The sequence below is a fragment of the Chamaea fasciata genome, unplaced genomic scaffold (assembly GCF_029207755.1).
Source record: "Chamaea fasciata isolate MVZ Bird 193981 ecotype frontalis unplaced genomic scaffold, bChaFas1.0.hap1 SCAF_2, whole genome shotgun sequence".
NCBI classification, from domain to species: domain Eukaryota; kingdom Metazoa; phylum Chordata; class Aves; order Passeriformes; family Sylviidae; genus Chamaea; species Chamaea fasciata.
The window spans coordinates 67149043-67171620 of NW_027094087.1; the positions used below are offsets into that span (position 1 = coordinate 67149043).

At 35.1% G+C, this 22578-nt stretch overlaps 1 protein-coding gene across 16 annotated transcripts in view; it reads right to left on the reverse strand.

Annotated features, from left to right (window-relative positions):
* Nucleotides 1-22578, reverse strand: part of MYCBP2 (MYC binding protein 2) — a 173712-nt gene that overhangs the window by 58903 nt on the left and 92231 nt on the right. For 13 of the 16 annotated variants that reach the window (XM_066176316.1, XM_066176315.1, XM_066176317.1 and 10 more), the window contains 15 exons: nt 22109-22240; nt 21470-21648; nt 18709-18851; nt 17834-17934; nt 16430-16648; nt 15101-15326; nt 14677-14795; nt 13300-13387; nt 10298-10350; nt 9442-9614; nt 9059-9203; nt 6933-7145; nt 4414-4469; nt 3852-3967; nt 1699-1796 (listed from right to left, as the gene is read on the reverse strand). In XM_066176316.1, coding sequence (XP_066032413.1) covers nt 1699-1796; nt 3852-3967; nt 4414-4469; nt 6933-7145; nt 9059-9203; nt 9442-9614; nt 10298-10350; nt 13300-13387; nt 14677-14795; nt 15101-15326; nt 16430-16648; nt 17834-17934; nt 18709-18851; nt 21470-21648; nt 22109-22240 — 2061 coding nt within the window. The remainder of the gene's footprint in view (nt 1-1698; nt 1797-3851; nt 3968-4413; nt 4470-6932; nt 7146-9058; nt 9204-9441; nt 9615-10297; nt 10351-13299; nt 13388-14676; nt 14796-15100; nt 15327-16429; nt 16649-17833; nt 17935-18708; nt 18852-21469; nt 21649-22108; nt 22241-22578) is intronic. The other 3 variants (XM_066176328.1, XM_066176313.1, XM_066176319.1) reach the window with 1 other exon arrangement.

Below are 22578 nucleotides of genomic sequence, written 5' to 3' on the forward strand. Positions count from 1 at the left end.
CTGTATTACTAACTATACTGCTGTTGATCAACAAAGAATTATCCTGGTTTGTTACGTGATTTATTATGACACAAAAGAAAGCTGACTGATTAAATGATTTATCATGAAAGGTCTAGTTTAATTTTTCAGCAGGCTCTACAAACACTATGTACAGGACAAAGATGGCTCCTTTCTCAAAGAGACTAAAACTTGAAACAAGAAATGAGACACAAGAAATGCACACGGAACAACACAAGGAGAGGATTAAACACTACGCAACATCTCATAACACCAGAGGACTGACTTCTGTCAAGTACTTTGACTGTTACTTGACAACACAGTTTATCATGTATGGACAAGTCACCCCAATTTCCACTGTGATAACTGAAAAGAAAAACAGAACTTCTGTTCAACAATTTATCTCATATCAAACCAGATTCTCTCAGCTTGGGGACAGCAAAACAGACATATGACAATCAGCTTGGGTGGAGGTATCATTAAGTTGCATGAGATAAATCTCTCTTAGTAGGAATTGGGAGTTCTAATTAAGATAATGAACTAACCAGGAAGTCTTCCTTCCAAGACAAGGGAGAAAGTCTAAAAGAAGCTTCTTGGGGGAAAAAAAGATAAAAAAAAGAGACCCAGTGAGGGGCAGATGTTGCATTGAAACTATAAGTACATTTATTCTTTTTAATTTGAGGCACGGCTGCAGGGAAAAAGAATCTTGTTAGTAGTTGAAGATGCTGAATGCATTTTGAAGACTGGAGAACCATACAACAAAGTTACTGTCTTTGGATTATCCTTAAGTCTAGGAAAAAAAAATCAGGATGCACTGCATAGGCAAAAAGTCGTCAGAAACCTGATCCTTTTTGTAACCATGTATTTCTTAACCACGTTCCCAATTTCAGTAGGACAGGAAACAACATTGTGGTATTTCAGAATTCCACATCTTTTAATACTGGTTTCTTACACACACACACAAAAAAAAACAAACCCAAAAAAACCCAACAAAAAACCCAACAAAAAAACCAACAAACCCCCCCCCCCCAAAAAAAAAAAAAACCTGCCAACAAAATCAGCACCTCATTAATATCCCTTCTTTTGCATCTACGAGGAAATGCAAGGTAGTTCCCTGATCTGGACCTTTTCCTTATATCACTGCCGCCCATTTTAGCTTACTTGCTTTATTGTGTCCACTTTAGTCCTTCAGGGTAGAATGACAAGGTGAAATGGGGATGTCAAAAGCTACAGAAAAGATACCTTTAAGAAACATAATCATGCCATTCTCTAAGGAAGGAAAATATACTAAAGAAACTGGTTATGAATTTTATACTGACTAAAAATGTTTATGACAAAACAAAATCTTTGTAAAATTTCCTGCACAATTAATTTCATAGTATGATATATAAGAAAGAGAACTAATAATAGTGCCAAATTTTGTCTGTGTCTTTAATAATAGCTATGTAATGTTTGTGTGACAAGCCAAGGCAAAGGCAGTTTCTTTAGCGCTTCTAACAGTTTTATGAACTCATGTACAAAAAGAAAATGAAATGAATTTATTTCATTTTATCCAGTATATTAATTTCATTTCATTCAGCATGTTAAAGTGATCTGCAAATATCCTTAAGTCTGCAGCACTATTATATGATAAACCATATATCAAACAACAATAAAGTACCACCCAAACATAACTATCTGAACTTTTTCAGTTCTCCAAACCTTGTTTGGCTGAGGCTCTGCTTTTGGTTTAATAAGTTGGGTTCCGGGGGGTATCATTCCTTTTGGAGGATCTTTTACTTTCACTTCTAGTCCAGCATCTATAAGCAAACAAAGATTAAGTTTAAAAAAGGTAAATATAAGGGGATGTATCAGTTAAACAGTAACTACAGTTTATCTGCGCTACAACTCAGAGCAAACAAAATAACCACTTACTTACTTGTCTGCCAAAATCAACACTTGGCCATTGGCTTCATGGTTCCAGGTCTTAATTTTTGAACATTTCTATTTTCATATGTGGAAATTTACAGAGATGTAGTTTCATGCCATTGTTAGGTATCTGTCACAGTGCACATACAAACACTACTAGGCAATTTTGTATCCTAATAGTGTCTGTAGGGTTATGTTTCAAGAAATGGTCAACACAGAGTGTAATGTTTGAGAGGTGCAAGTGAAATCTTCTGGAGAGGCAGTAGCTTATGCTACTACAGAAGCTAATTGCTACATGTGAGACATAGATATAAGAGCCTGAAAAGCCATGTTACACGACCAGAAAAGGCCTATAATGTAAAGAATTGGCATATTTAATGACCAATGCTGCCATAAAACCTGAAGGTAATGGAAAGTGACATTCTTGTTTGTGAAGAAAAATATATGTAAATAGGTGTGAAGAAAAGACACAAAAATTGAAGTAATAGATCAATATAACCCTGAGTAATAACCTTCAAGGAAATTGCCTCAGCAATCAGTGTCAAAAGCAAACTGCAACAGTAGATACTTTTGCGGTCTTTGTTTAATTTTACAGAGTGACTCTCTGAAGAACATCTTGAAAAGAAGCATCCAGACCTAGCAATACAACTGTTGGTTTTACTAACACCGGTAAACAAGCATGGCAGTAACAGAAGCAATCTACAAGCATCAATAACATAAAAGGTTTGAAACAAAGAAACTGTTACTAGAACTTACCCAGTCAAAGCTGACAGAATTATGGGTCAAGCATAGGTACATGGATGTTTCAGAGGGTATAGTCTAATATAATGATTGAGTCAAAGTTCCATTGCAGAAAAATGGCACAGCTAAGTATTAAGAATATACTCAGATCTGTTTAATAATGAAGGTTAAGAGCTACATTTATAATTTCTAAAAGTTCACCCTACACAGTGTTTGAGGATGGTAGAATCTGTGTAGAGGTTTAATAGCAGCTGATTTAAACTACAGTGTAAAGCTTGCTCCAGAGATAACACACTGGAAAAAAATATAACTGAGTGCACCGCAGGCTCCTGTGAAGACAAATGTTCCTCTGTCTGAGGAATACAGATAACCATTAATAATTACACTTTATACCTCTTATCTTCTGTAGTTAACACATAATACCAAATCCCATTCCATTTCTATGTGAATTATGTGTACTTGTATTTATAAGGAAAGAGGAACTGCTGGTGCTTGTGACCTCACCAAAACCATCTTACCAGATGTGGGTCCGGCTACAACACTTTCAGTGTTTCTACTGCCATCTTCACCACATCATCAGTAAGGCTAATGTGAGAGCTTTCAAGATACAGAATATTTTTGGAAGGGCATGCTTTCCACCATATGCTATAGTACCTCACAGTGCAGTCCCAAAGACTGGCAGGATAACTAGAAGGTTTCCAGTAAGGAATTCACCAAAAGCATTTAAAAATTAGTGCAAATAATTAAGAGTTCAGGTAGAGTCTCAGTTAAGACCACACCTCCTCAATTTTCCAGAACAAATGACAGTGTGTATTTCAGCATCATCAGGAACAATTTTGCCTTTTTTTCAGATTCTTCAGTGTTGGGCTGGATTTTTTTCCCCTTTAACTATACTTCTCTGTCACTCTCAGCTGAAACAAGACATTCTTCTTTCAACACTGAGAGCTGAGAGAGTCTGTTAATCTGGCAGTCTAACCACATTATAAATATATGATTTGCAACATATATTCCTATTTCATAGTGTGGGGCTTTTTCTTCTGACAAAGAAGAGTCATTTAACTAGAAGGCTTCCGAATGAAAATTAGGCCACTAAGTTTTGCTATGAACTGTAATATTAAACCTTATGAGCATCAAAACATAAATGTGTCAGTATACAAAGTGAAAATAATTAAAATTTATGCTTAAACATAGTGAAAATTAAGTACCTATTTCAATGCCATCTATGGTAACATGAATGGTATAGAGACCAACAGCTCCAGGAGTCCAGTTTGCACAGTATGTACCATCATTATTGACTCTGATCAACATGTTTTCACTGGGTCTAGGCATAAACAAAACAATTAAAATCACTGAACAGTTAGTGTCTTTTTGGACATAATATATGTCAAACATATAATGATTAGCATAATGTTTAATTTGGAAACGACTTTTTTTCTAGCAGATCATCTACATACATTTTTTCCCTTTCCAATGTACTAACCTCCTATTATTTACTATGAAAATATAATCCTCTATTCCACATTTATTTATAGCAAATTGATAAAATAACACATTCAGAGAGTAGCTAATACAAATAAGCAAACAACATTAAAACAATTAAGGAAAAAATATTTTAAATAAAATATAAGAAAACACAATACTTGACTTCCTTGTTTCTACCTTCAGACACAATTACCTGCTAGTCACACTTGGGAGTCTGGGTGTAAGCAGAAGTATCAGGACATGTTAAATTAAGTCCCTATCCAAAAGAATTTTTTTAATGTTTACCTCTTTGGTGTTGGTGAAGCAAAACGTAGTTCTTCAAAAGAGTAATTTTCGTATGCCTATAAACAGATTCAATTCAAACATAAAACCAAGAGTTATCAGTTATACCACTGTCTTGAATAAAAAAGGTAGAGTATTTTCTTAAAGAACACATCAATCTAACTTTACACACCCCAGAAGCACTGATCAGGGAATCAGAAACAAATTTCAAAACACAGAAATACACATGCACACATGAAAGAGTATCTTCACTGTCTCATTTAACAGCCATTATTTAGCTAAGAAAGATTGCTACTGCTGACAAAAAACCTTGTTAAGACTTTGAATCTCTTCAAAACTAACATGTATAAAACCCTTTTGAATCCAGGCAGTGCACTGAAGACCATGAGAAGATAAGAAAGCAAATATGTTGCAGGCAAAACCTACAAACCAGCCTAGGGGCTTTATCAATGACATTTCAGATCCTGTTTCTTTCAGCTCCAAGTGAAGATGAAATTCTCTCAACACTGAGAGTATACTTCCATTGACTTCCACTATAAAAAAGACCTGGTTCACTTCCATAGTGTCTGGTGAAATCACTGCCCTGAAAAGCCACATAAGAAAACAGATACAGTCCCAGAAGTGCACAAAGTCCCTCAGCAAGAATCTCTCTGGGCTGCAATAGTTGCTGAGTTACCACATACCCCTGTTAAGTCAAAACCAACAAAAGGTATGATAAGAACCTTTGAACATATTTGGAGATCAGTAATTTTGGGTCCCTATATAAGGATATAGTTTTGGGTATAGGTCCCCCAAACATGTCATAATTTATTTTTCATATATATACATATATATATATATAAATAATGAAGTGAGAAACTAGATTTTATAATCGTGTTTAAGTGTTTGTAACAAGTACTGATACAATGTACAGGCTGATATAAAATGAAAATATCAAGGGACATCTGCATTCTACACTGAAATGAGTGTGCTTAATAATGCAGGCAGGGAAATAGAATAGAATATTTATAATGCTTTGAATTCATAGTTTTGGATGGAAAGGACTTAACTTGAAAGGAACCTTGGGAAGATTCTCTGGAAAAACACTAAATATGGAAATAAAGCATGTTTCAACAAGAGAGATGCTTTTTTAATTTAACCTTGGGGTCTTTTTACTTTTATCTTTATGAAGATTCATACTGTTACTATCTACTAAGAGGATTTTAAATAAATCCGTTCATTTTCATTTTCCCTTAGCCTTTTTTCAATTAAAAAATGATTACATATTAACTAGCTGATATTAAGCATTCCTCACTCCATCAAATCTACAAAAGAGATTTTGAACACCCTACACTTGCACCACCATCATTAACCCCAGAGCATCTCATGCATTACAAGATACACCACCCTAAGAGTTGTGTGGGCAGATTTGACACCTATCACTGGAAAAACAGAAACAGGCACCTGTGGACTGTGGCTAACAGAAATATCATGTAAGCCCCAACCTGGAATAAATAATATATTTCTACCTCCCCTCAAGTCACTTTCAAAAGAAGCATCAAACCAAGAAGTGATACTTGTAGTAGCCCAAATAAAAATGCCCAAATCACACCTTGATATGCACACAACATAGCGAGTTCTTAAACCATCTGTTGTACACTACATTGATGTAACAGTTCTTTCACTGAACTATTAAGACACTATTCAGTACCCAGCTGCACTATTTACACACAGCTACTGCAGCACCATCCTTTGCAAAAAAACCCCTGTACCCTCTAAAGGGTGCTAGTTTGCTGGTTCTGCCCCCACAACAAATCCATACTGATTATGCTAAGTATTATCCTTCTCTGCCCTCCTGGCTAATCCTGTCTCATTACACTGTGTAACCGTTAGCTGTACACAACATGTCACATCTCTTAACTGGGTCAGTATGGTACACATACGTAAATGTACTGCACGTGCTATAATATACTCAATCAAATCAGCACTAGCTGCTCAGTCTCCACTTCCTTAAAAACTGTTCCTGCCAAAGTGTCGGAGTTGATCCATTTAACAGTGGCTCATTTCATCAGATACTGCTTAACACATGCATTGATATATAAATAATTTGCATGCCTTTTTTTGCTATGCTGAGCTCTTATCTTTTCCTATGTTCACCTGTTCTAGTTCTAAATATGTATTCACTGCAAAACCTCAACTCCATATAAATAAATATACTGGTTTAACTTTCCCTTCACCATTTCAATATCTGTTTTTATTTCTTCTGAGTGACTCAGACTAATTTGTTAATCTGTCTAATCAAAACCAAAGACAACTCTCCTTTTTATGCTAATCCAATCTAACTGCTTTAGAGTTTAAGCAATTGGCCCTTTTGATGTATTTAGTTTATTGCTGAACTAATACATAATCAAAGTAATTTGCATTGAATATATTTTCAGATTGAGACCAAAAGTAAATATACGTTTCTCCTTCTCTGTTGCATACCTTTACAAACTTTAAATGCTGAATTCTACAGTTATACTGCCAAAATTACAGTAACTTACCTTCATCATTGTAATAGCAATATACCGAGCTTCTTTTACTATCATTGGCTCATAGGAGGAATCAAGCTTTGGTGAAGGAAGTCCTCCAAAGGTCAGATCACTGCTAGGGGAAACAGCTGTTGCAGGACTCCCTGGTATTCGCTGCACTTTTTTGACTTGTTCTTGTTGCAAAGATGTTTTTTTCTGAGAAACAGGAATAGCTTTGACTTCTACCTGTATTAAGATGTGGAAGAGGTAATATGATTTAGTGAGAGAATGCAGACACATTCTTTTAAATTTGATGCAGTACTGTGACAAAGTGCTGAGAGCACTCCGTGTAAATCCAGCTGTGTCAAAACCCAATGTATCTACACACTTAATCAGCAAAGCCAAGCAGAGCACCTTGGAAAGATGCCACTGGGCAGGGGAGCAGCATCCAACTGACTCAGCACACTATGAGCACAGGCTGGTGTCACTTCTGCCAGTCCCAGAGCACTCTCTGGGAAGCAGCACACAGTCTGGCATGCCTGGGGAAGTTTTCCCACAACAGAAAAGTGCAAAGAAGTAGAAAGAGAGCCTTCAAGAGAGTGCCCAGATTTCAGAGTCGATTACCATGGCCACTGTATCTGGATCAGCGATGGCCAGGTTGGATCCTGGCTGGTTCTGCCACCTCACACCAGCACTGTACATTTATATTGTGCTCTTTGATGCATATCCTAACTGACTTTTTCCCCCAGGGGTACCACAGATCTCCAATAGTGTAGGGAACAGTTAGCAGTACACTATTTTCTGAGGAAGACAGATAGACCGCCTGGAAAATATGTTTATGTGTTACTCATCCTAAATCTCCAATACAGTACAGAAGCTTAAATACTGCAGTTTTCACACACTGCTTTATCAAAATTTGACTGAATTTACCAGAATTTACATCATTGCATTGCACACTGAATGAGTCCAGACGAATGATTAAATCGAATAAAGATTTTTGTCACTTTAATACATTTGTGAACAGTAATTAAATAATAAAACCAGCAATAATTTTGATATTTTTGACATATCCTTTTCCTGATTGATAGGATAAAATCACTACTGAGAGTTTTCTATTTGTTCTGTCACTAATTTAAATCAGTAATCACACAAGTTTCACTCAGGCAGTGTTCGTGACTAAGATGATTCTTGTGTTACTGTTGTAGAACTGATGTTCATTATTAGGTTTACAGCTCACTGTAAGACAACTCTCAATTATTACATTATATACAAAGAACAGATGTGAGAGCTTTTATCACAGGAATTATGCCTTTGTGAAAGGAATTTCATCTACACTTGGGCTTGAACAAAACCAACTATTCCACTGTAGTAGTGGGCTCTAAAACACAGAAGTAACCTAATTTATTAGAACTACATGAAAACCATTTTGTGTTTGTTTGCATTGCTTTACTACTTCAAACCAAGCAGCCCACTTTCATCCATTCCTCATAGTTTTTACACTAAAATGAGCAAAATTCTTCTAACTCTACCTGAGGTTGTCAAGAACACCTCCTTGCCAGTACTAAAAAACAGTGGTTAACTGAAGAGGCTGAAGGCAAATAGAGGAACACCAGTCGTTGCCAGTTATTAACTGCAAGGACTACAGGATCTTCCAATAATAATAATGAAGGTTAAGAGCTATTTTTATCATTTTTCTAAAAGTTCTAGAAACAGAAAAGGGAAGATAATTGTTCTAGTCTAAAATAAAGTAACTCTAAAGTGGTTCATCAATGTACTCTTGATTCTTTTTTTCCCATCACAAAATCCATGGTTTATAACAGAAAATTATACAGTTTATAGTAACACTTTTTCCTGACTTACAAATTAAAAATTGGATTTGTGTCACTTCAATACATCATCACCATCAAACCTCCCTTATGACTGATTATTTATGCAACTACACATGCATAGTTCACCACAGGCAAGTTACAAATTGCATGAAATGGTGCTGGCAGAATACAAAATTTGGCAGTTTTGTGGATTTAGAGGTAAGAAAGTCTGACTACAATGAATTTATGAATGCCACTTTCTGTTCTATACAAGAGTATTCTGTGGAATACCTACAATAAAAAACAAGAGAAAGCAAGACGAAACAGAACAGCCAAGATTACAATAATTACCTTCATATTAGGAACATGAACAACATCCCCATACTGGTCTTTTGTTTGCACTGTAATAACAGTTGGCCAACCACATCGGATGTCATCCTTATTCAAAATCAATGATGTTTTTTGAGGATCAGCATATGAATCAGGCTGCAGCCACCTACAGCAAAGAAAACCATCAAACATTAAAATCTCTTACAGGCTCCAAAAGACAAACTCTTACTCTGTACAAATGTGACACAGAGCTAAGGAAGGACACAGAACATCTGAATGTGACATAGTTTTAACTAATGTATTAATGGAAACAATACAGCCAAATAGTTTTATTTAATTAATACTTAAAATAACTGTGACAGTTCTAGAGCCAGTTAGAAGGACAAGCAACAGTACAGTTTTACCTTGCAAGTCGTCCACCACTCGATCCTGGTACACAAGCAATGAAATCCTCCAGAAAGGACTGCTCGTTGCTTTGTACCTGCAGTGGAAGACTTCCCTCAAGAGCTTCCAATATGGTTGGTGAGTGAGATAGTGCCAAGCCTTTCCCAAGAATGCCTGAGTGAGATTTGCACACCTTTTTTTTTTTTTTTTTTTGGCAGAGGTTGAGGGTGAAAAGAGAGAAACAGAACAGCTTTTCAGTAACGTGTTGACATTTTCCCATAACGTGACAATTGGTACAAGTATTTTGGGCATTTAAAACCATTCAAAAAGAATAAACTTTACCCTGATAAAAACTTTAAAAAAAGCCATCTCACTCTATTAAACAATCATTTATGACAAAAGAGGTTAAATGACCTTAAGTTAAGGGAGATTCAGCATCAGCTCCCATTGTACTAAGCAACAGGCCATCAGCAAACCAGAACAACTGCAATCATATTATCTGGGACTTGATTTACATCACTGCTTAGCTGAAAGAGTGATTTTTTTTCTCTAACTACAAAGATATGTAAAAGACTGATTTCGGTAAAATTTAAAACTTGCAAATACTGCAACTTCAGCCAAACAGATATTTTGAAATACTTGGTCATCTGATGTTCTATGTGACATAGTATGCATTTTTTTCCAAGCAGATTCATCATAAAAATGATTTCATGTAAATACTAAAAGTCTGTATGATTTTCTTAAACTGTTACATAATAAACTGGATTCCATTCTACTACAAAAACTTTATAAATTATTTTCTTTTGTAACAGTCAGAAAATTTCAATGCAATCATGTGCTCAAATACATCGCAATGGATAAAAAGTTGCAGCATACCTGTAAGGCAGCCTCTTCAAGTATCTCAAGATCCTCTTCAAACTCACTACCTGCTAGAAAAATATAACAGTTATAGAGGCAGTTATCTACATATTACAGAATATGAGATTCGATTCTGCTTTGTGAAGACTTGTATTACAAATTTCAAGTTTGCACAATGATGGGTCATACTGTTCAATCAGCAGCTGAAATATTAGTATTTTCAAATAACACAGTAAACATGCAGTATAGTGTAGTTCAATGCTCACACAAATGAACAACGTAAGTTACAGAGAACCAAAAATTTGGTGCTTATCTTTTTATCTCCAAGACAGTATGTATGGCAAGTCTTTGGATGTGACTAGATACTTTCAGAAAGATTTTGAGAGGTCAAGATGGTTTCTGAGAAGCAATATCTCTAAGTATGCAACAGCTGCTCCCTTTTAAGAGCCTACCTTTGTAAAATTATTTGAAAACCTGATAAACTCTGCACAATTTTATAAATTATGATTCCTCCTAAAACACAAAGCTCAAATACATACTATTACACAGTATTTCCTTCTCACAAACACAACTCAAAAGTCTGATTCCAGAGTGACCAGAATTGCCAAATACAGTCTTTTAACAAAAGAGTGAAACAGATAAGGCTACCATATTTCTACTCTCTTTTAAAAACATGTCAGGCAATTCTACTAGTCAGAAGATAAATAAGAAATATCAAGTCCCAAGGCAATTTTTCAAAATTCAAAGAAACAAGGGCATCTAAAAGTTGCTCTCAGAAATAAACTTCTACCAAATTTGATACAATTAAGAATGTAATAATGTTAAATGCATCACCAAATTTCACACTGCTGTTTAAGTCAGATCTTGGTCACAGACCAGATCTCTCTCTTGGAAAGAAGTATCCTAAATTTAATCTTGAACTGGCAAGAAGAGTAACCTTTTGAACATGGTAACTTGAACAGTATTTGGGTGTAACTGAAAGGTAGTTTTCCTAATATGTGAAGAAATCACTTCCGTGTCCATCTTCCTTTGGAGCAAAACAGGTTTAACCTATTTTAGCTTAGGTCCCTCAAAACATTTTTCTTCCAAGTGTTTCTAAAGGAATATTCACACAAGTATTTGACTACCTGTACACTGAACATATCCACTACAACAATTACTAAAAAGTAAAACTGTAGATATTATAACAAAGTATGAAAAGTCGACTAAAAAGGGCCTTCTTGTGTGTATGCACTACAACAAAGACTTTCATATGATTACTGATTCTATTATTCTGTGTAGGTTTTTCTTAAGGGACACTCTTCCACATGTAAGACAGGGCTCTGCAGATTAGGGATGACAGTATTAAAGAACCATTTCACTTGCAACAAAGGGTAGAAGAAAAATAACCTAGGATGCAGAAAAAGAAAAAAAATCTGATACTAAGGCATTTAAATGTTGCACTAGAAAACCACAGCTTTACCTCTTCTTCTGCCACTGTTTTTCTGAGATACCAGGCAAAACACTCACACAAAGCAAAATTACACACAACTGAAAATCACTTTAAAAGGCTGCACAGTAGTTTCCATTTGCAAATACTACCACTGTTGACTATAATTCACCAACTTTGTTTACTCAGAGGGTCCAGTGGTGTTTTAGAGAAACAGTACACTTATACAGCACAAGCACTGTAATCTCACCAGCAACATGAACAGATTTGGTTGAAGTTCTTGAGCTGATGTTAGATAAGCAGTCAGACAAATCCATTGCCATTAGATCAGTAATCAGGCAACTCCTCAGAGGCAAGTACCTATCCCTCCTCTCTTGCAGATCATACACAACCACTTTTATATGCAGCTGTGACTGCATAGGTAACTTAACTGCATATTTTATTTCAAATTTCTATAGGATAGCATACAGGCAAAATCTGTGTGTCACCCTTCTTTTGTTTTAGGCATTTAAGCATAAGAAGCTCCCAAATGAGAAGCACAAAGTATTGCAAAATATGGAAGATGAAGTGATGAGGATTTCAATCTTTTTGTTGTTGTTGCATAGAGAAGACCGAAACTAAGAGAAGTCAACAAAACTAAGGAGATTGGGGAATAAGAGATGAGGGCACTATTTAACCTGTAGAATTGCCTGAAATTTGGAGAGTGAAATACAGATCTACTAGTGCAACTGACATGCCTCCTTACAACATAAAGTAAGAAATTTGTACAAAATCCAAATACACAAGCAAAATACTGGATTAAAAATACAAAATAGATTTTGTGATTATAACTCCACACTAATCAGTGCTCTCCTGCTCATTAATCCACGCTTCCAGTGTAACAGTATCCAAGCTTTGATTTGTGCTCCTAAATTAAAATGATCTGATATATATGTTGATGGTATTTATGACAAATTTTATTACTCCTAATATGACTGCATCACTGGAAGTTCTAATTCAATCTCCATGTCCATTAATTTCCATAAACTCATTTTTCCTCACATTCTAAAATGCAGTTGGGTTATTATAAACCTTTATTTGCAGCATCTGCTGTAAGAGTATGTGATTTCTTTTCTAATTGCAAAAAAAAAAAAGCTATAGTAGAAACATTTTTAGCGATAAGGTCTGCAGATGAAATGGCAACTCTCAAAACAGCAATTTTAAATTTTGCAATTCAATGCTGCAGATATTTTTTCATTCAGAGAGGTGTGGAGTGTGGGAGAAAAAAACAGTGAAAGACAAATACAAAGTTGATACCTGCACATTTATGAAGTACCACGAGGAAACTGTGGGCCACAGTTCATACACTCATACACTACCTGTGGATGGGGTGAGTTCATTCAAATGTAAATGACCAGGTCTCCCCTCCTCCCCATACGGACACAAAGGGAAAAGAGCAAGCAGAAAATACTGCCAACTTTATTGTTTAATTAATTCAGTTTGAGGACTCAATTTTGTATTATTATTTCCAATTAAAAGTAACAATAAGATCTAAATGTACTATTAATTCAGAAAACATGGACAATGATGAAATAATCAAGTATGTTCTTACCAATAGGAAGCGCTAAATCTTTCTTCATCAAAGCTGCTGCACATGATCCCCCTAAATTTGCCAGTTCTTTCTCCAGCTGAATAATACCCTTCAAAAAAAATTAAACTAAATTAGTCTCTCAGATAGTAGGACCATAAATATATTTTCCTGACAACATTTTATCTTAAGAAATATTGTGTGTCCCAGTTTGAAGCTTCTCAGCAATGTATTTCTTGTCATACAGCTACTGCCATGTTTTGCTGTGACACAGGACAGTTTAACAAAATATTTAGAAAAAAAACATCTGTTTGAAAATAATTACTTCAAACTTTTCTCTAGATGATAGACTTAAAGTATTGGCTAAAGCATGTTTTAGCATTGAGTACTCAAAACATGCCAGCATTTTGTTTTTAAATGCTTTAAAGAAAAAGAACAGCACGTTAGCCTACATTGTTTTTTTGTTTAAGCAAAAGTTATTTCTACTCAAATACAGACTAATTAGATCATCATTAGTAGGACTTATAAATCTGATTTTGCTGAAAGCCAATGGGACCACCATAGATAACAATCTTATTGTATGTTTTCTTGTATGATATGTAAAGAAATTCCAAAGAACTTGACATTCTGAAAACCTGAAGACATGATTCAGCTTGAGCAAAATCCAGGAATAAGATGAGGTAAATGTTCTGTGAGGGTTGTAGCGTAAGATAGATGCAGACCATCTGAACTCCATAAGAATCAACAGGCCCAAAGCCCCCAGGATTAAAGGAAGACTTATTTTTCTGGAATTATTTTAAAATATATTCAGTGTTTTCAATCCCTTAAAATAAGCCAAAGGAGAGAACTGGGTCAAGGACATTAAGAAATTTGATCTTCCCTTTGCAATAAACAGTGGTGAAAATGACTCATGTCCTTAAAGGCAAAATGAGGAGACCACTGGGTAAAACCTGAGGCAGTTTAAATGCACACAGCATTTCCAAGGAGTCTGAGAGTTCTGGTGTAAGTGAGCACTGGAAAATTATGCAAATATGTCATTCAATTGGCAGTGACAGTAGAAAGGCCCAAATCTTTGGATTTCTGATGCAAGAGTAGGCCAGGATTACAGGAAATCTTATATCCCACTGACATCCAATATGAAATCACACTATGTTTTTGCAGAGTGCCACAAACTATGCAAAAAGCCATTCCAATAATATCCTGATTAAGGAATTCCAAATAAATAATGTCCTTAACAAAAAAATGTTAGAACTTCTATAAAATTAATCTAGAAAGAGTTTGCTAATGTCACTTAGTCATAAGTGGAAATACAAATATTTTACCCTCAAAAAATTTATTAGGTGCATTTATTAGGAGATTTATTAGGTGCAGCAATTATAACTATCTCACTTTGTCCCTTACCTCATCACTTCCTGGACTAAATTCATATCCAATTGCGTAACATTTGAAGCCATAAAAACAAGCTTTTTCATCTTTCACATAGTCTGATGCAGTCTCCAGAGAAAAAAGAGCTTCATTCCCTTTAAGAAGTAAAAGGATAAATAAAATAAATAATATATTCCTCCTCTTTTTCTGTGTTTCTTTCATTTAAGTATATATGAAACCCAGCCTTTACATATAAAATGTGAATTAAAAGCATGGGAAAAACACACAGATTAATACTTCAAGGAAGAAACGTACTATAGACATAATTAACTTGCCAGCTTGGATTAAGACCCTTCTTTAACTTCGCCAAGATAAGTCTGCAGAAAAATCAAACTTCCTTTAATTATTGTAGTAATTACATCAGTAATTATTAGTAATTACATCAGTATCTATGTATTACCTGGCAATACTAACACCATGGTAGGCCATCCTGAAGATCCAGAGAACTTTTTCAGTTCTATCCATGAATTAAGGTTTTCATGAACAGATGTATGCTTTGGTCCAAATCCCAGGCTCTGTGCAATTCTGACAGGAATTAGTAAACGAAGAACATCCTCTGACTGAGCGGTGCCACACTGAGTGTCAAACTCTATTGTAATCCACCTGACACATTCAGGAAAAGTCACCTAAAACAAAGCAATAGTTGAATTATGTCCAAGCTTTTAGGACTCTTGGGGTTTTTTTTTTTTACATTTACTTCTTCATTTCCATTTGGCCTTAACTCTAATTTAGTCTACAAAAGTGATTTAATTACATAATTCTGCACAATTGTTTTGACATTCTTTCAATTAACATTAACCTAATTTTTCTTTGAAATTCATGTACACCTGAAATGCTTTGCACTTTATTCAATTAGAATCCTGTATGGTAACTTAATATTCTGATTAAGTATTTGCACTGGCACCACTTGTGATTGTTTTTAAGAGCTCTGTACAGGTTCATTAAACAAAACCACAGACTACTACAAACACTGAACTATCAGAAACCCTTTTCAAACTCAAACTTCAACAAACGCAGTGAATATCTGTTTTGGGCAATCCCAGAAAAGTACAGAGCAGCTGAATTCCACTTGTGAATGTGGCCTGCAGTACAATTGCATATAGCTACAGAAATTCAAATGCAGTAACTACTCAACCCAAGGCTTTAGACATGCTCCGTAAACTTTTAGGACAAAAGTAATCATTATTGTATCAGGATGATCCCATGGTAACTACATTTTCTGCAGTGGATGTCTTGCTGTCTCACAGGACAAGTACTGAAATAGTGGAATAATAATGTTCTGTTCAGGCTCTTGATTATAGGTTTGCTACTTCTGGATGTTAATTTGACTAGAATTGACTTTAGGTATTTTTACAAAACATTGTTTTAGCATTAGGTAAGAAAGTCTGATTAGGGATTATATACTCTGTATGTAAAGACTTTGAACCTCTACAGTCTGTTCAGTAAGAGCAAAGAAACTCTGTAAGACAGCAGAAAAATCTAAGACAATGCAAACTTAGGGACTTAGAGCAGATACCCGAATTAGGGGGTTAAAAGTTCACTATTTTTCACTATACTTGATGTAGTTTTGTCCAGAAAGCAGTACAGCAATAATATAAGGAACTCTCTTCTATATTAGACAATATTAATTATCATCCATGGCAACAGTTTTTTGGATAGCAAATGCTGACTCAAGAAAACTCCTGTGTCAAGCTTTTAAGGAGCAGCATGTGTACTTAGAAATGCTCACCTTATAGTGTGTAACAGAGGCAGGTTTATAGGGATGCTCACTTTCTACAACAGCATAGTGATTGGAGGTAGTACAAGCTGAAAGCCCTTGCTCTGGCTGGTTTCCAGTGGTGCTGTCTGTAGACTGATTTGGGTTAAAAGCTGGAGGGGCATACTTCTGATTCAGAACTGCCACAGAAGGAAGTAGCTGTTGTACCAGGCCAAAGACCTCAACAGCAACCTGTAACATAACACCACATGTGTTATTATAAAGTATTATAACTTGGTGAAAACAGTACTCTAATACTTTCATTTCTCTTCAGTGGTTGTTTGAACATTCTCAGAATATCACTGATAATAATTCATTCAATCATTTCCAATTCTGCATCTACACAATCCTGACAGAAAAAGCATCAGTACGTTATTCTACTCTTGGAGAGTCACCAAAGCTGAAACAAGAATCTATATACAACTGTGACATCCTTTCCCTAAAATAGCTTCTACTAAAATCCTGAACATTAACAAACAATAAGCACAAGTTCACAGAAAGTAAACACCATGCTAAAGTCAGAATTCAGTTATACTTTATAACCGTATTAATACTGGGGCATTTTTCAAATATTCAACATATTTTAATGCATGGAACCTTAAGCATCACACTGTTCCCTGTAATCTTTGCTACATTTTCAAAGCAGAGGAATACTTCTACAGTGAAACACTTGGTTGTTTCAAATCCCAGTTCCATGAAGTAACAATGTAACTAAAATCTGACACTGTCTTTCATGCCATGTCTGATAGACTTCAAGTGGTCAGTTCTATTTCCTTCCCCTTTAAAAAGAACCCAGAAAACATCTTAGAGCTCATGAAAAAGCAATAAAAGGCCATAGTGTCTGCTAGCTAAGGCGTATTGACATTTGTAGATCTAATAACACATTTCAAGAGTGTCCCAGACCAGCCACATGCAAGAAATGCCACGGCACTGGAAAGAAATGTTCTTTTATTTATAGCTGACATGTTTCGAACTCTAAATTTGACAGAAATACTCGTAATTTAATGAGCAAATGCTTTTGCTCTTTACTGTAAAAAATAAAATTTATAAAACATAAAAAACCCATTTCATCCCACCAGTGTTCATCAGTGAGTTGTAAACATCATTCTCATTCCTTATCTTTTCCTACTACTAAAGCCTGTCATATTTCTCTGCTTCCTTAAGGTGTTTTTTTAATCTTGTTTTCAATTGAAGTTAAAAAAAAAGTCGTTACGTGCTTCTAAAATTCTTGACTCGTGGAAAATTCATGAGTCATGTTATCAAATATAAACCGCTAATACACAAAATAGTAAGAAATCAAGATGTTCAAATTTTCAGAGTAAACCTTTTCCTAGAATAACATTCACACACTTCTGTAATTTCTGCTGAGGAGCATACCTTGGGAATAGCTGCTGCGACTGGTCCTATGTAGGCTATGATGAGGGGAAGCAGCATTGAAAACAGACTGGAAGAGCTGAGTATTTCTGGAATGTCTTCAGCTAAATAGAGATAATTAGAACAGAGGTATTATTAATAAACATGTTATGGTTCAAAGCACATCTCATGTGTCTGGTTTGCCCTTTGTGAGTTCAACTTCTATTTCCTAGACTGTTTTTACTTCATATTGTTTTCATTATTTAGGCACTGTTGAATTCTGAGTCTGCCAAGTTCACCCAAGATAAATATTTCATTATATACAGCTCTCTGTTGAAAAATGAACTTCTCTTAAAGCATTATTTTATTGCACTCCTTGCCATTTTGTGAAGCTGTGTTCCTATTTTCTACAGCATAAAAGTTAGCACAACAGTCCTCCCAGCCCTTCAAAAAGCTTTTTATAGCACTATGTAATATTCCGGACATTTTGGCTACAATGGTCGCATTTCTCAAAGAGGGATAATAACTGCTTATATACTAATTACATTAACTAGTCCTATTGTTTACAACCTCTGTGCAAAACACTAATAAAATTTGCAAGTAACCCATCATGGAACATCTTTTGGAAATAAAGAACCTTACCAGCTTTAATATGATGCTTGCTAAATTCATGAGCATATCAAAGTATCTGACTATGATATCACAAGCATAACTCAATGACATAAAAGTTACTCACACTTTGATACCTACAGGAATGAAAGTTTATAGAAAAATGTTCTTTGGAAAGCAAGAGAGACTCATCACAGCTCTTATATTCAGGAGATATTCTACTATTACAGCTTGCTAGCAAAGTAAAAAAAAAAGCTTTGAAAAGTAAAGTAAATTTTCTCAAGCCTTACCATCTACTGCAAGAGCTCTGTGCAACAAGTCTTTGGCTGCTCGTACAACAGCACTCACGACAGAAAGAGCCCTGCTACAGTTTTTGTCTTCTTCATTAGCTTTGTTCAACAGCTGTGACTGCAGATCTCCATCATACTCACTCCTGGATAGTGGATTAAGTTAAAGTGAGTTCACAAATACAAAAATACGTTTTAAAAAAAACACTAATTTTTGGCATAGAAGAAGCAAAACAATTTATGACAATGCAAAAAGAAAACACAAAGAAACCACAGAGACTATTTTGGAGGAAATGTCTCACTGTTAGTCTTTTGCAACAACTTTGGCAAAAAGTATAAATAGCATTTTTCTGAAAAGTTTCTTTTCTCTAGATGCCTTTTAAACCACAGAAATGTAGTAATTGCTATGCTCTTCCAAAGCCAGTTGCCTGTCTTGGCAAAAACAGAGCAGTGTTAAATGCATCACAGAAACAAGTAAAACTTTCTTAATTGGTATTTCTGCATTTTCATAAGAGACAAAGACTCCCCATTCTTATTTCAAAGATTAATTATGGCTTTGAAATATGGCTTTGAAATACAGTCTTGGGCTTACCCTTAACAAATAGTTCTTTTTTTTAAATCAACTCTGTATGTCAAATTAGGCTCTCCTTAAACAACATTATGCAAGAAACCATTTCAATAAGGTTTGATTTGCTTTTTCAAAGCTGTCAAATGACAATAACAAACTTAATTCATGCCTTCAATATGACAGTGATGAAGCCTTGGCACAGAGAAATAAAATCAATTTAGTAAACATGCAAAATAAAATCTACCACTCTCTTTTGGATATCTTATGCTTGTCCAGTGTATCATTTCAGGACTAGCACCTCAGAATGTTCAGGAATTTTACTCTGAGCAGTTCAGTGAACAAGGATATCTCTCCTTCTCTGTAATATACATCAACAACTCTTACAAAAAGAATGTTTTTTCAAAGCATCCTAGAATTGTAGCTTTGCTGTCAATCTCAAGCCTCTTTCATTTGTATTTTTTAGCCACTGATGGTAGGTGTAATTCAACAGAGTACTTTTCCAACAAACCCCTCCAAAACTTTTCTGCCCTTACCAAAAGTGTGTTAACTTCTGTATGTGGCCTTTCTTTGCATATGGCTAAGAAACAATTCTATTGATATCTGAGCATCCTCCAAACAAAATGGAGTGTGACTTTTACAAGCTGCTCTAAAACAGTTGAATGAACATTTGTTTCTTTGCCATAGGCAAATTAAAACTTCAAATCATTATATATCAAACAGTGAGTCCTCAAACTAAGTCCATAACCATAGTCATGCATCAGATAACATTAAATTTATCTTGTCCATGCAAACTACAAAAGACATTGTGATTACAGCACAGCAGCTGCCATTTTTTTAACACCATTTATTTTGTAGCAGTTCCGACTTGTACCACTACAGTCTTTCAAAAGCTTCTTTGAATTTTATCAGTTGAAACAAAAAAAACTGAGATTGTTCTGATCTGAAGACAGGACATAGGTGTGGGTTTTTTTATATGGCAATTTATCATTGTTAGAATGCCTTGAAGTTTCCATTACTGAAATTACATCCTTTGCTTTTCTAAAATCAAAGAAATTGTTATTTCTCTCTAATTTTCTCTTTTGCCTGTATAAAAGCAGACAATCCAGGAGTGAAAACAGATGTTTTCCATGTCTTTCATCCTTCTTACATAATGATACTTTCCAGTTATGATACTTCATAATAAAGTCCAAGATTTCAGGAGACTAAATCAATTACAGTATCATGATCTGAACCACTGCAATTCCATTCTTTAATAAGCAATTACTATTTTTACTGACAAGGTGGATCTTTGAGATAATCTCATGTTTTAAGGTAGTTTAGTGCTGTCCTGTACCTTCAAATATACTATTACTATAATTTTGCTGGTTACTTTATTTCTTCATATTTTACCTTCCTTAAAACCTTCTTAAGAGCAACATGTTCATGGACTTTTTAGTCTAAAATACATCACTTGGTGTAGTATTAATTTTTTATATCTTCTAAATCTTTTATTATGTAGGTACTTCTACACAATCAAAGATAAAAGTAAATTATTATTCATTGATCCTTTTATTCCTTCCATCTTCCGTTGATCTGCCTTGTACTGCCAGTTTGAAAATCATGTCTTTATACATATCAGGGTAAGTACCTCAAACACAAAACCAATGCTTTCTGCAAAAGCATTACCACAAGTGAATTCCTACTGCCATCCTGAAAGGCTGAAGTAGTAAAACTCCCTTGCAGGACAGACAGACATTTCAGCTAATTTTCTTCAGGCAATTGCAATTTCTCTTTTTATACCTTTCAACTCTAAGTAAGAGAGGAGACAGTTCCTATACAAATGGACCTTGTTTCACTACCTGATGCAATTATTTTTGGAAACTGAAGAACTGAGTAAATTGGAGAGACAAACATGCCTGTGAGTAACCTCTCAGGTATCTCTTATGGTATAGAAAAAACAGAAATTGAAATAGTGTATCTTACTAGTTTTCCATACTTAAAGCTTTAAGGTAGGAAACAATGGACCTTGTAACAAGTCACCCATCACATTATTTGTCAAGTCAAAAAAACCAGAGAACCTAAAACAAGACTGGAAGAAGCATCACAAACACACTCTATGCATTTATTTCTGTCCCTTCTTAAACACAGATGTGGTATAATAGCACCACGATGGTTTTGTTCACTTTTCCTAGAAATGAATCATTACAACACACAAACCTGTAATAAAGAATCTGCGGGATTTGTCCTCGTGTTTGGTTGGTGCCATTACTGCTCAGACTGCAGGTACTGAATGTAAATGTTACACCATCTGGACACTGAACAGTGGTCATTCCACCATCTCCATTGGCAGTCCTGCTTCCATAATTCCTCAAACGAACCGCGTATTTCACATTTTCCTTAGAAAGGAGAGCAAAAATAGGTTGCAAAAACAGGTATAAAACAAGTATCTAGTGGCTTCATGGTATATGGAAGTTATTATTTTACATGAATACTGGAGAGTCTGGAAAGTCCTTCGAAACACCCTACAAATGAAGCTAAACAAAAAAGATACAGCATTTAATAAAAAACAGGGCAGTTCCATGTTCCTTAACTACAGACCATAACTTAACTTACTACTAATTACTTGAAGAGTAAGCAGATATCCAAGAAAATTAACCATTTACTGGGATATAATTTCTTTTAGCTGACAGGATTTGGAACTTTCAATTTATCAGCTGAAACCAAGACTTTGTGAAGAACATGTCAAGATCAACTTGTGGATGTGCACCCAAAAACCTGAAAATTTTACACTGACTGTTTCAATTGTTATCTAAAGAAGTTGTATGAAACCTACAAATGTGCTTGTATTTTATTTACCTTCAGTGGCACAACTTTGTCAAGTCTGATTTCAGCTATGTCACTGGGAGAATCATCTGTGGTGTAAGTTCCTTTAACCAACTCTAAAGATGTCCACCTATGAGAATGAGTTGCATCTCCAGTATGATCACTCTGATTCAAAGAAAAAGTAATTTAAATACATTTATAATGTAAATACATGACACACGCAATTGTGCAACTTATGTTTCATTGCATAAATTTTTACACATGGCACTACAAACAAAAAGACGAAAAACCTGTTCAGAGTCAACAGTAAAGTCTTTTCCCTAAAGAGGAAATTACTGAGCAGAGGTTCATTTCCCATAGTAACCTATGCTTGTCCTTTGGAAGAGATCAGAATCATCAGTTATAGTGAACAACTGTGTGTAAAAAGTCTTGCTTCATTACAAGAACTCACAACACAGTTTCATGCTGCTTCTAAGTGAGTACATCAATAGCATGTGAAACAT